Here is a 12,805-nt window from a genome sequence, read left to right on the forward strand (position 1 = left end):
ACTCATCTTCGAGTTGTCATCTTTTTATCAGTCTAAATAAAGGTGTAACAAATAAATAAATTGAAAATAATGTAACCTGAGGGGTTATTTCTTTACTTATCTATCTACCACTACGGCCAGTATCATAACGGTGTTAACTGACAAAAGAGTTTACTATTAACTTCTCGAAAGGGAGTTTATAATTATCATTACACAATGTTGTACGTTCAGAGAATGAATACCAGACACTTACCGTATGTCGCTCATGTACAAGGTAATCCAGTGGTTGGTTGTATAGGGTGACACTTAAATTGGAAGAACAAGAAAACACCAAAACTTTCCAGAAGGGGTTTAATAACAATAAAAACAAAACAAACAAAATAACGACACAATGGGCTCGAACAACATTATTAATTAATTTATTTACACGCGACAGCGTACCGAGATTCAGAGAATGCGAGATCCATAACAAAATTTCGAATGACTATCCATTATTAAATTAACCCGAGACTCTAAAACTAAGTAGACTGCTCAACGTGGAACCTAAGGAAAAACTGCCTTTTTTCGGAGATCTCTCCTGAATTCGACACCTCGCTTCGGCACGCCCATTTCTTGAGCCCAGGCGTTTCTGTTCTTATCTTACTGAGGGAACCCTGAATATCGGGACGTTTTGGCATAATTATGCCATGTGGTTATCTAATGGACTGAATTTGGATTTATATAAATAATTCTGTGACAAACTGGACTTATAAGTAACTCTAGCCTTCCTCTAGTGACTCCGTGTAGCAATACGGGACGGATTAGTCAATCTCATTTAATCTATTCTTATAGCTTGGAAAATCCGTCTAAAAAGCAGCTATTTGATCTATTATTATTTTTCTAACAACTTCTAACAACTTATTCTTGGAATTCCTAGGAGTTCTTTGGAATGCATTTCGCGCGTTATTTGAAATATCGATTTTTCTCTTTATATCAGATGCTCAACACGTGGCCCCGACATTAAGCCTTCTCTGAAGGACGGCCTTGTGGCGACGCTAAACCTACTTGAAAACCCTTAACTTTTCGATAAATTAGTGTTGGCTGACATATTTTACGTTTTGGCCCATCCGTTCCGAGAATTAATAAATAAATTACCACGCGTCCCGGCTTTTGTTACAATAATAACAGGAACAAAAATAAAATAATAAAATAACAATAATAAAATAACAAATTATTCGATTTTTTATTTCTAAAAAACTATTTTAGAACCAATGTAATAATTGAAAATTTGTAAAATTCAGGAGCGTAGAAATACGTCTCATGTTATTTTCCCGAAAATTCCAAATTTCTTCCTACACCACTGAGTTTTTCGTTTGTGAAACGAAATTTATTTACAATTTTTTTTTCAACGATATACATTTGGCTCCCTTAATTTTTGAAGGATGTTAAACAAATACAAAATAACACGAAAACCAAAATATGTTTTTTCTAATCACCGATCACCGTGTTAAAATCAAACCGAATAGGTTTTCTTATTACAACTTCTACTAGACTTGCAATCATATACTACTAATACTCATATTTACACATAAATTACAATCATTTAAGTAAACACAGTGACGTAGAGATAGAGTTTCTCAAAGGTTACTGTCATTTGAAGATTTCATTTCATAAAATTCTAATACTATTTTCAGATAACTTTCCGAAAGATGTGTAGTCAAAATTGTTATTATATTCTATTATTAGGTCTCGTATTTTGACTTATTTATGGAAGGTGGCCGCCGATGTATCCGAGATACTTTGTTATATGAATTCTATGACTAATTTTAAGCAAAAATGATTCTATTCACTTTTCCCGAATTCCTAATTGTTCTTAAAATATCAATGATTGAAGTTGCCAGATCGTATGGGTAGTTGCTAAAGATTAAATTACATTTTTGCGACTAAAGGGCTTAGAAAAAAATGTGGTTTATTTTAATAAAAGCTTAATATGGCAGTGTAATTATTAAAGCTGCACCGCCTTGTGCAATGCATAACTCAATCCTCTGTCGAAGCTCTCGTTCCCAGTTGTAGTTTTGCACCTCATCAAACGCTGTATGAATCTTCTCAATGAGTTGGTCCTCGCAATTAGGCTTTTCCATTGAATAAGTAAGTGTCTTCACATGTCCCCACATTGAAAAGTCCAACGGGTTGAGATTCGAATATCGCAGTGGCAAAGCAATTGAGACCACTACGACCTATCCATCGATTTGAATATGGATTTGGATTCATTTAGGAAATTAGTGACACCTCTCCCAAAACGGGGCGGAGCATCATCATGTAAAAGGAACATCGTCCTACTGATTTGAGGAGGAATGTCCTGAAGTAGTAGAGATAGATCGTTTTCCAAAAAACGCCCGGTACATCTCGCTGTTCAAATTTCCGTCGGAGAAATGCGGTCCGCTGACTTTATTATTAATTATTTCAACCCAAAGGTTTCGAATATGAGGGTTTTCGATTGCCCACACATGATCGTTGTAGAAATTGTTGATTCCATCTCTTGTAAATGTAGTTTCGTCACAGAAGAGTATCCAGATGATTGCTCCTCCATTCACAAAGACGAACTCTTTGGGGAAGATCCGTGAGGATAAGTGCTTGTACCGGTTGGAAATGGTAGGGATGCAGTCTGTTTTCTCGCAAAATGTCTTGCACAGTCGTCGTACTTTGTCCAGTAAGTACAGAAATCCTTCGCGTACTAGTAGCATTGCTTCTTCGCATAATTTTTCTTTCACAAGTCGGTTTAGGAAACGCACTTGTTAATCGAAGAATTGTGAAGGTTTTACTGAACGTTTGCTTGTCTGGAAGACGACGGTTTGGATATCGTTGTTGATATTCCCTAATTAACGAACTGACAAACACATTTTTTTTTTCTAATGCCAGCCAAGTTGCTAATTATTAATTTACATAGGCCCTCTAGTCGCAACAAGTCGAATTCGGTAAAAGTCAATAGTCATAAAATTAAAAAGTCCGAAGTATCTCGGATATCTCGGCGGTCGCTCTACATTTCTTTAATTGTAGATGTAGCTCATTTGCTATTATCAGCCAAATATAAATAATTATTTGTAATGAGACCACAACGACAATTAATTTACTGAAAAGTATGACGTAGTATTATCTATAGTTCCCCGCTAACTTTTCAAGCAAATTCTCATTTGTCTGGCGTCCTATAAACTAATAGTTGTTAAACACTACAGCGGTATTTGTATTAGTTTGTCTGGGTTCATTTGCTCCCAGCATATAGATTTATGTACGCTCGCGGTTACCATTCGTTGTGAATGTTTCCATGTTTTGAATGATAAATTTGTTTTGTTCATTGTGCGATGCCACACGAATCGTTGATTAAGGTTAAATTTATAGCCAAAAGTTGTTGATGCTATACGATTTAGTTTTTGCTAGTCGGGTCGAGCAAACACTGACCCTCTCAACATTTTTTATTTCGGTTCGGTAATAGTTTACGACCGACGTGAATATATTATTTCGGTCCCGAAATGAACAGCCAAGTCTGAGGAATATTTTTAATTTTTATTTTCGCACAATAAGGTAGAATGATGAACATTCAATATAGTAATATGGTAGGTACTTACTTTTCCCACAGGGACTAATTCTTGCATTTAATTGAGCATAAAACTGTTATGCTCTCTTCAATCATCACGTTTTAAGAATGGGGATAATTATTACTATTGTTTATCAGTTTCTAATGAAATGCATACTAGACAGCTCTTGAACAATATTTAATATTTCACTTCAAACGAAACAAACACACTAATTTTATTGAATGTGGTATACCTTATTGGTAAACTTTTTGTCAAAATATCGATATATTTCCACAAATATTCAAGCAAAATTTACCAGCATTTTAGGAGAGTTTGTACGATCTAAGATAAAACGCTTGTGAGACACATGTGAAAATTTCTTTATTGTACTTATGCGGCTACCCTTAACAAACACTGAAAAATAGCTACTATAGAAAAATCTTACTATTTAATAATCAATTAATAAGTCATTTCCATAAATTTTCATTCAAGAACCTTCGAATTTTTTAATTTAAGATCAATCAAATTAGTTTAAGAATTTTTTGGGCAATACTATTGATACATTTATGTTTTATAACTAATTTTAATAATTTCAATTTATTATATCTCTGATTACTAATAAAATAATTAATTACGTTAGAAATACAAAAAATTTACAAGAGAAGAATTTGATGAAATAGCTTTATGATAAAATAAGGATTCATCAAAGTTGCAACCCCATAAAGAAATAGGAAGATATTGTTTCGATTACCTTGTCATAAACAAAATCTGGAAACAGTAATTTGATAAACTTTGCATAAACTTTAAGAGAACATTCTTCAAGTAAAAGCTTTACTTTACTTTAAAAGCTTTTTTCAAAAGGTTAAGCTTTTCCGAAATATTAACAATTTTTTTTTGTTATTTTAATCAAGGTTTATTGAACTTTTTTACTTAAAGTTCCTCTTCCTCGCGGACACCCTGTATACTCCTACTAGCATATCAAGCCTTACTTTCCATGTCCATGGCCCATTTTTAATTTTCCTGATATTTTGATATTATTTAGTAGGTACTTACCCATTTAGAGTAGCTTTTATGGATTTTCTTGAAATTTTTTACTTCAACCCCTCAAAAAGTTATGAGCATTTGAATATTTAAGTAAAAAAATTTCAAATACCTGTAATTTAGCACAAACTAAAGATATCATAAACTTTTTTTTCATTTTGTTCGTTTTAAGATGTATCTTTATATAAAAAATATAATATGTATAATATAAATGGGTTTTTTGAGATTTTTTTAATTTTTAAATTAAAAAAAGTGTTTTTTTTTATCTTCGAAAAATTCTTCAAAAATCGTCTCTCAGTATGTGTAAGACAGCTTCTAGAATTGAATTTTTTCTTATTCTATTTTTTCTTCGATTTATATTTTAATTTTTTACAGATAATATACCCTATTAAAATTATATTAATATTTTATTATAGAAGTATTAAAAATACCATATTTTAAAACTACTTCTATTAATATCGTCATCATTAAATATCTATTTTGTTATTAACTAAATATTCCGATTTTTTGCAATATTAAAAAATTTGTTTTGCATAAAAACATTTATATATAGATAAGTTAACGACGAAATAAAAAAAAAATTAATTTCTAAAACACTAATATTGAAAAAAAAAAACAAAAAATCAGAATATTTAGTTAAATACAATTTAGATATTTAATAATGACAATATTAGTAGTAGTTATAAAAATATGGTATTAATAGGAATTAGTCATAGCGATTTACTTCTAAATAATTTAGTTTATCCACAATCACCTTATAATCGGACTTTTATCCACACATATGAAACGTCTAAAGTGGTACTTTATCCACTAGTGGAATAAAGTAACTTTATTTCACTAGTAGAATAATGAAAAAACAATAAACCTATAATAAATTAAATTTAATTCATTTACTTATTAACATTAACGTTTACATTTATAGTAATAGACATTTCGTGTTTTGTTTTGTAACATTTAACTTCCTTTCCGTTAATAACAACCCTTGTAGCTTTGTTGTCATCATTATCGGAACGCATAACATCTGCCGAAATTTGTGAAAAATTTGCACAAGTTACGAATGTCTCTGCGTGTAAGGAACAGCTATATTTTTCTTGAACTTTCCTTGCAATATCAAGTTTGTTAGATATAAACTCCTCAACATAACTTTCTGCAAAAGAGGATCTCTTCCATCCACCACGCCGTTTGATGTTTGTAGGATTAGCACCTTTATTGGCCAATAAAGTTGTTGAAGTGCGCCTCATACAATGGCCAGTATATGCATCTTGATTTGCCTTCACCAATGTGTTGAGGCTGAGAAGTACATTTTTGATTGATGTATCTAAAAAAGAATATGTCTTGTGTTAGGCAAATTGAGCGCAGAGGAATACATTTTCTGCATATTTCAACAGCATTCACGCAAAATCCTTCTTCTATAATTGTAAATGCACGTCTTGGTGTCAGGTATTGAAACAAGTCGGTAACTGCCAACGTCCTGTACGTCATTAATTTTCAAATTTGTTAATTCGCGGCATCAACAGGCACCAGAAACTCCCCATTATTAGTGCAACCTAAAATAATACAAGTTCACTATATGCCTAACAACATGTAAAAGGTTAAGATATTACCTTAATCATTAAATATTCTTTATCGGAAACCCCAGTCAAAAATTCTTCCATATGTGTTGTTTCCAGTACTGTAGCTTTTTTTGCTTTGTATCCTCTCGATTCACTCTTAATTATAAGCTTGTTATATTTTCCAATACCTATATTTCTGTAGACATTTATAATAGCCTTCAACATCGAATACTTCGACCACATAGATGAAATGGCATATTTTTTCTTCAAATTTAAAAAATACGATAGCACGATTTCTTCATTTATTGTCATTCCTCTCCGTTTTTCCCTCCATTCGTTAAATTCGGCGAACACTTTTTCGTAATATTCCATGGATTTCGCTGGCAATAAATGGAAAATTGCTTCTTGAGCTTCTTCAAAAACAGCCACAAGAACACAATTACTTTCTTCCATTTTTATCAAATTCAAATAGTACTGTTTATTACTGTTAACAAGTTACCATCGGTAATGTTGACAATGATTATATTGCTAATACCTACAAGGATAAATTAGCGCCTAATATATCCGAAAAATTTAAATTTAATAATGTTTCGCCACAGAGGGTACTGGAAATTCTTAACACTATCAAATCGAATGCGAAAGGAGTTGATGGAATTAATTGTAAGATGATAAATGCATGAACTCCGCTACTTTTCTATCCTGTTGGAAGGATGCTGTAGTCATCCCTATACCTAAGAATTCAGAACCCTCTGATTTAACACATTTTCGTCCCATTAGTATACTCTGTACCTTTTCAAAAATATTGGAAAAGATTGTTCATGAACAGCTGACTCACTTTTTGGACAAATTTGACGTTCTACCTTCAACGCAGTCAGGATTTCGAACGCATCATAGTACTTCTACTGTTATGTTACATGTATCGGATGAGTTATATAGAGGATATGATAATAATGAGAATGCGTGTCTTGTGTTGCTTGATTATAGGAAGGCTTTCGATACAATTCATCATGCTACTTTATGATGTAAGCTTAAATATTTTGGACTTGATTACAGAGTTGTTAACTTTTTTGAGGATTATTTGTCAGGTAGACGTCAAAAAGTTGTTATTAGTGGAAATTCTTCTACTTTAATTAATATTACTGTGGCAGTGCCACAGAGTAGTGTGCCTTGCTGTTTTCAATCTATACTGCAGACCTACCGGGTGCGGTTAGAAATGCCCATTCGCATCAATATGCAGATGACTTCCAATTATATTTTCGTTTTCCACTGGGTGACCTGGATAATTCAGTTCAAAACATTAATAGTAATTTAAATAATATTTTAATATTGTCTCAAGCACATGGTTTAATTTTAAATGGAACTAAAACGCAGCTTCTTGTTGTTGGTAAGAATAAATATTTAATCTCGAATGATTTTCGTTTTAAAATTTCTGTTAATGGAACAATTCTGAATCCTAGTAATGACTGTAAAAACTTAGGAGTGTATTTTGATCGAGATCTTAGGTTTTCTACACACGTTAATTTTTTTATTGCAAAAATCTTATGCTAAATTGCGATCCCTTTATGTTCACAAAGATTACTTAACTATATATGTAAAATTAAAATTATGTGATTCTCTAATTCTTAGTAATATACTACTTACTGTGACACAGTCTATTGGCCCGCTATTTTGAATAAAGATAAAGAAAGCCTGCAGAAGGTGCTAAATGCATGTATTAGATTTTCCTATGGATTACGAAAATATGACCACATTAGTGACACATATTATTATTGAATAATTGACAATAAACAACGTACCATAACTACCATGTTTCATTGAGTACTAGTAAGAAATATCAAGTCGTGCCAATATTCTTTTTTTCTATTAAATTCTGACTCCACAAATATGATTGTGATGTGATTATATAAAACGTTGTATTGCATTCTTGTTTTAATTGCCTTTTATCCACTTAAAATGCTACTTAAAACACTTATACATAAACAAACTGTTAATGGCATATATTTGTAAATTTTTTTTAAATGCGAGAAAAAAATGAAAAAATTTTCCATTTCACAACCTCTCTCATAAATTTGCATATTTAAAGATTTTTTAAAAAGCCCTTTTTTGGTTTAAAAATCCAAACAAAAAACTCAAAAAACTAAATGCATTATTTTTTTAATTTTTTTGATATAAAACTACGTCTCAAAACGATCAAAATGAAAAAAAAAGTTTATGATATCTTTAGTTTTTGCCAGGTATTTGAAATTTTTTTTTACCAAAAATATTCAAATGTTCATAATTTCTTCACACATAAAAAGGTATCTTTAATAATAAACTACAAATTTCTTTAAAAGCAATTGTTTCTTATGAAGAAATATTTATTTAATTTGATCATATATCTTTATTTCAGTATTACTCATGTATTTGGAACAATTCTATTTTATGTTTAGAAAATGTATTAGAATCAAAGATACATCCTAAATTTAAACATATAATATAATGTATTAAAACATAGTAAATTATAATGTAAAACAAATCAATTTCTTTAAAACAATCATGTTTTAAGGTTGCATCTACATTTTGGTTATTTTAATTTAAATGAACTTATTTAAAACAAATAAATCATAAGTCCAAATTAAAACACTTATTTTATCAAAGGAATAATAGTATTTATTGACATAAAACTATCATATCGTTAAATTTTCAGATAAACTGCATTTAAAGATGTGGTATAGTTGATTTTAGTATATTGTTTTAATTCAAAACTATCATATTTTTAAAACTACGGCGAAAAGCGTGGATTAACTTTCAGCGACAGCCAAAGGCATTTAGACTTTTAACTTCTACCACATGCAGTTACTCGTCTCGTATGTGTTTTATAACTTGCAGTGTAGTGTGAGTGTGTATGGTGTATAGTCTGTGGTGTACTGTACTGTGTAGTACATCGTAGGAGTGTGTAATGTAGTCTTAGACAAGAACAAGACTACTTAGAACATTTAACTGCTTCTGATTATGGTGTTAAGGAAAATTGCATTTTCATTGAACTGGATGACTTTCACATATATAAAAATATTAGTTGTGATTTAATGCATAACCTTTTCGAAGGAATCCATCGTTATGAAATGGCGAAAATTATTAACAATTTATTAACTAATAACTATTTTACATTAAGCTACATTACTAAATGCTCGAATTAAGTATAACTCTTATATGTATAAATAAAAACATTCCTCCAAACATTAAGTATGCATGAACAAATTAGAAACGGTTATATTACTGTCATCTTCATGCTTTCCTTAGTTTTAAATTTTCATTTAATTATTAGAGATTTAGTTCCAGAAAATGATAAAACATGGATACTATACTTAATTTTATTAGAAATAACCGAAATGTTATTTTTGTCTATCTTTAATGATGAATCCATTGATTTTTTAAAATGTCTTATTGAAGACCATCACCTAATGTGTTTAAAACTATTTAAAGAAAATTTAAAGCCTAAATTTAATTTTTTGCTTCACTACCCAAATATAATAAAGAAAATTGGACCTGTAATACATGTTAGCTCCATTAGATACGAAGTAAAACATAAAGATTTAAAATATTTAGCTACCCTTATTACATGTAGAAAAAATGTACATTTTTCACTTTGTATGCGGACGCAGCTTAAATTATCGTATAGAATTTTATCACAAAAGGACTAATAGACACGTTTGAACATGGACCAATTCAAAATTTAATAAAAGGAGACGTTATCCTTCCATCTAATTCAGAAATTTCATCTTCAAGTTTTTGCGTGCCATGGTTAAAAATTAATGGTATTTTTTACAAAATCAAGTCTTGTGTTTTATTAGGTATCCTAATCCTTCTTTCGGTATAATAGAAAACATCATTATTAATGAAGACAACAATACAATAATTTGTTTTCATTTCTATTTATTAATTACCTTAAATTATGATTTGCATCATAGTGCTTATTCTGTGAAGATCTCTGAAAATTTTGTAACGGTAGACATTAAAACTTTAGGAACAGTTAAACCTACCGTATTTCACACTGTCTCGGAAAAATTATTTATATTTTTGTGAATGTTATTTTATACATAAACAGCTAAGGAACATTAATTCTTAAAATTATTTCTTATATTTGTAATGTTTTGTGTATACGTTTATTTAAGAAAAAATACATTCTATCCAAACATACTCATACATTTATTTTAACCTTACCCTATCTTTCCTAAAAAAGTTCCAAATTTTTATTCCAAAGAACTATTTTATTTAATTCAGGAAAGTTATAGTCTCATATCAAATAAAACCATTTATTTATATTTAAAAAACAATAATTTTCTTTCAAACATATATTTTGTTTTGTTAGAACAAATGTAATGTTATATTAATTTTATAGTATTTTTAAAATAAAATTACAAATGTTTTCTCTAAACCAATGAAAAATTTGAGTCAACAATATGTACTACATTATTTCAATACATAAATATTTTTCATGTGAAGCGTTTATTATTTAATTGAAATAAATATTTTAAAGAAATAATATTCTTTGTTCAAATACATGTTTGCATTGCGGATATGGGAAGATATTATTTGTTTAGTTTAAATTTTACTACATTGAATTAAACAATTATTTTTATGTGTTGAGGGGTTGAAATAAAAATTTGAAAAAATTCATGATAGCTATTCTAAATGGGTACTAAATAATACAAAAAAATCAGGAAAAATAAAAGTGGTCGGGTCACGACCTCAGTGATTTGCCTCATATACACGCATTTTTGAGACACCGTGAATGCTACTTATTCTAGTGTGACCGCTTACCCGTAAACCTTCCACCGAAGCGAACAACATTTATCTAACTTCCTTTCTCTTCCAGATCAGAAATAGCGTCCACCGGATTGACAATCACGGCCCCCGAAGAGGCCGGTAAGTGGTCCCTTTGGGCGCTGACCGTGTCCAGCAGCGGCCTCAGGTTTTCCGCTCCCGTCCAAGTACAAGTTTTCCGACCGCTACAAGTGGAATTTCATCTGCCCCCGAGCCTCCGAGTGAGGGAAACTTTGGAAGTAGACATTAAGATAGGAAATAATATTAACTCCTGCATGGACGTACGTATATCTCTCTATTCAAAGTTTTGTTGTATTAACTTAGTTTCCGAGGGGCTTCTGCGGAATTTATTTTTGAGTCGGAACTCGTTCAAGGAAATATCGAGGATGTATAATATCGTTACGGACTTTCCCAAGCTCTTTTATTTGCTTGTTTTACACAATATAGGCTGATGGAAGTTTGGCTTCGACGAATAGTATGAACTTTATAACAAAAATACAAGCTTGCATGTATCTACTTAATATCGTTTCAGTTCCTTTGTTTAATGATAAATTTAATCACGTTAGTGTCAATGCGAAATATCCTAAAATTAGCCGACAATATTTATCCCACGTATTTCGTGAAAGAAAAAATAATAATAAGAGAACATTTTTAAAAGAAAAAACTCCTCTTAAAATATGAGGCCATCACAGTTGTTTTTCACAGCCCTACAAAAAAAAAGTAAGAGGTCCGAAAGACAAGACCTTGGTATCCACATGTTTTTGGAGTCAAAAAACGAGATTTACCATTGATATCGAGAAAACATAAAAGAAATCCATTTCGCAGACCTTTTGACAACAAAATAGTTCAATACCACAAAACTGAGTAGTAGTCTCGTTACTAACGAGCGTTCAAATAAAAACGTGGTCGAAGTTGGCTCTGACACATTGGACGTAGGGAGTAGCTTATAGCGACCAACTTAACCTCATTTCTCAACGAGCTGTATAGCAGCTGTCAGTTTCAATAACGTTAATGACTATATAACTTTATTTTAAAGAATAATCGTGATAACAATAACAAACAATTAAAGGAGCTGCGGAAAGTGTCCCCCTCCTTGTTATAACAATAAATTAAAGCAGCTGCTGAAAGTGTCCCCCTCCTTGTTCCAAGCACTTTTCACACCTGTTCCTCAAAGAATTAAAGACATTTTCTAAGATGCTCGGGGTATTGTTAATTTCACGAATCTTGTCTATAAGTCGAGCCTGCAGATGGTTTAAATCAGGAATAGGCAGTTCAAAAATAGTGTTTTTAAGGTAAGGCCACAAAAAGAAATCACACGGCGTAATATCACATGACCTCGGTGGAAATTCATGTTCAGCATTGAGACTTATTAGTCGATTTTGGAAAACTTCCCTCAACATATTCATCGTCTCGCCTGCCGTATGTGCCCTTGCGCCATCTTGTTGAAAGTAAAAGTTTGTAATTTCGTTTTCTTCCAGCTGGTTAACAAAAGGAGCGATAATTTCTTCTCTATACCTTTGCGCAGTAAGAGTACCATTAAAAAAAATAGGTCCATAAATCCTCCTTCGATTGAGAGCACACCAAACTCCAATTTTTTGAGCGTGTAGAGGGCCCTCGACAAAAAAGTTATCTGGTTTTTCAGAAGACCACATTCTCATATTCTGTGAGTTTACGTAACCACTTAAATGAAACCAGGCTTCATCAGAAAAAAAGGTGATATTATGAAGTTCACCGTAGTTGTTTAAAAACCATTCACAAAATACAGCCCGTCGCGGAAAATCAACTTCATGAAGTTCTTGCTGACAAGTTAAACGATAGGAGAACAAACGCAAATCTTTTTTTAACACTGTGTGGCAGGTACCGACTGATACTCCCACC

At 31.3% G+C, this 12,805-nt stretch overlaps 1 protein-coding gene across 1 annotated transcript in view; it reads left to right on the forward strand.

The window, feature by feature from the left end:
* LOC108917091 (C3 and PZP-like alpha-2-macroglobulin domain-containing protein 8) overlaps window positions 1-12,805 on the forward strand; it is a 195,207-nt gene that overhangs the window by 129,313 nt on the left and 53,089 nt on the right. Inside the window, exon 11 of the mRNA XM_018723528.1 lies at window positions 10,980-11,208. Within this exon, the coding sequence (XP_018579044.1) occupies window positions 10,980-11,208 (229 nt within the window). The remainder of the gene's footprint in view (window positions 1-10,979; window positions 11,209-12,805) is intronic.

This window comes from Anoplophora glabripennis, unplaced genomic scaffold (assembly GCF_000390285.2).
Source record: "Anoplophora glabripennis isolate ALB-LARVAE unplaced genomic scaffold, Agla_2.0 scaffold45, whole genome shotgun sequence".
In the NCBI taxonomy this organism is placed as follows: Eukaryota; Metazoa; Arthropoda; class Insecta; order Coleoptera; family Cerambycidae; genus Anoplophora; species Anoplophora glabripennis.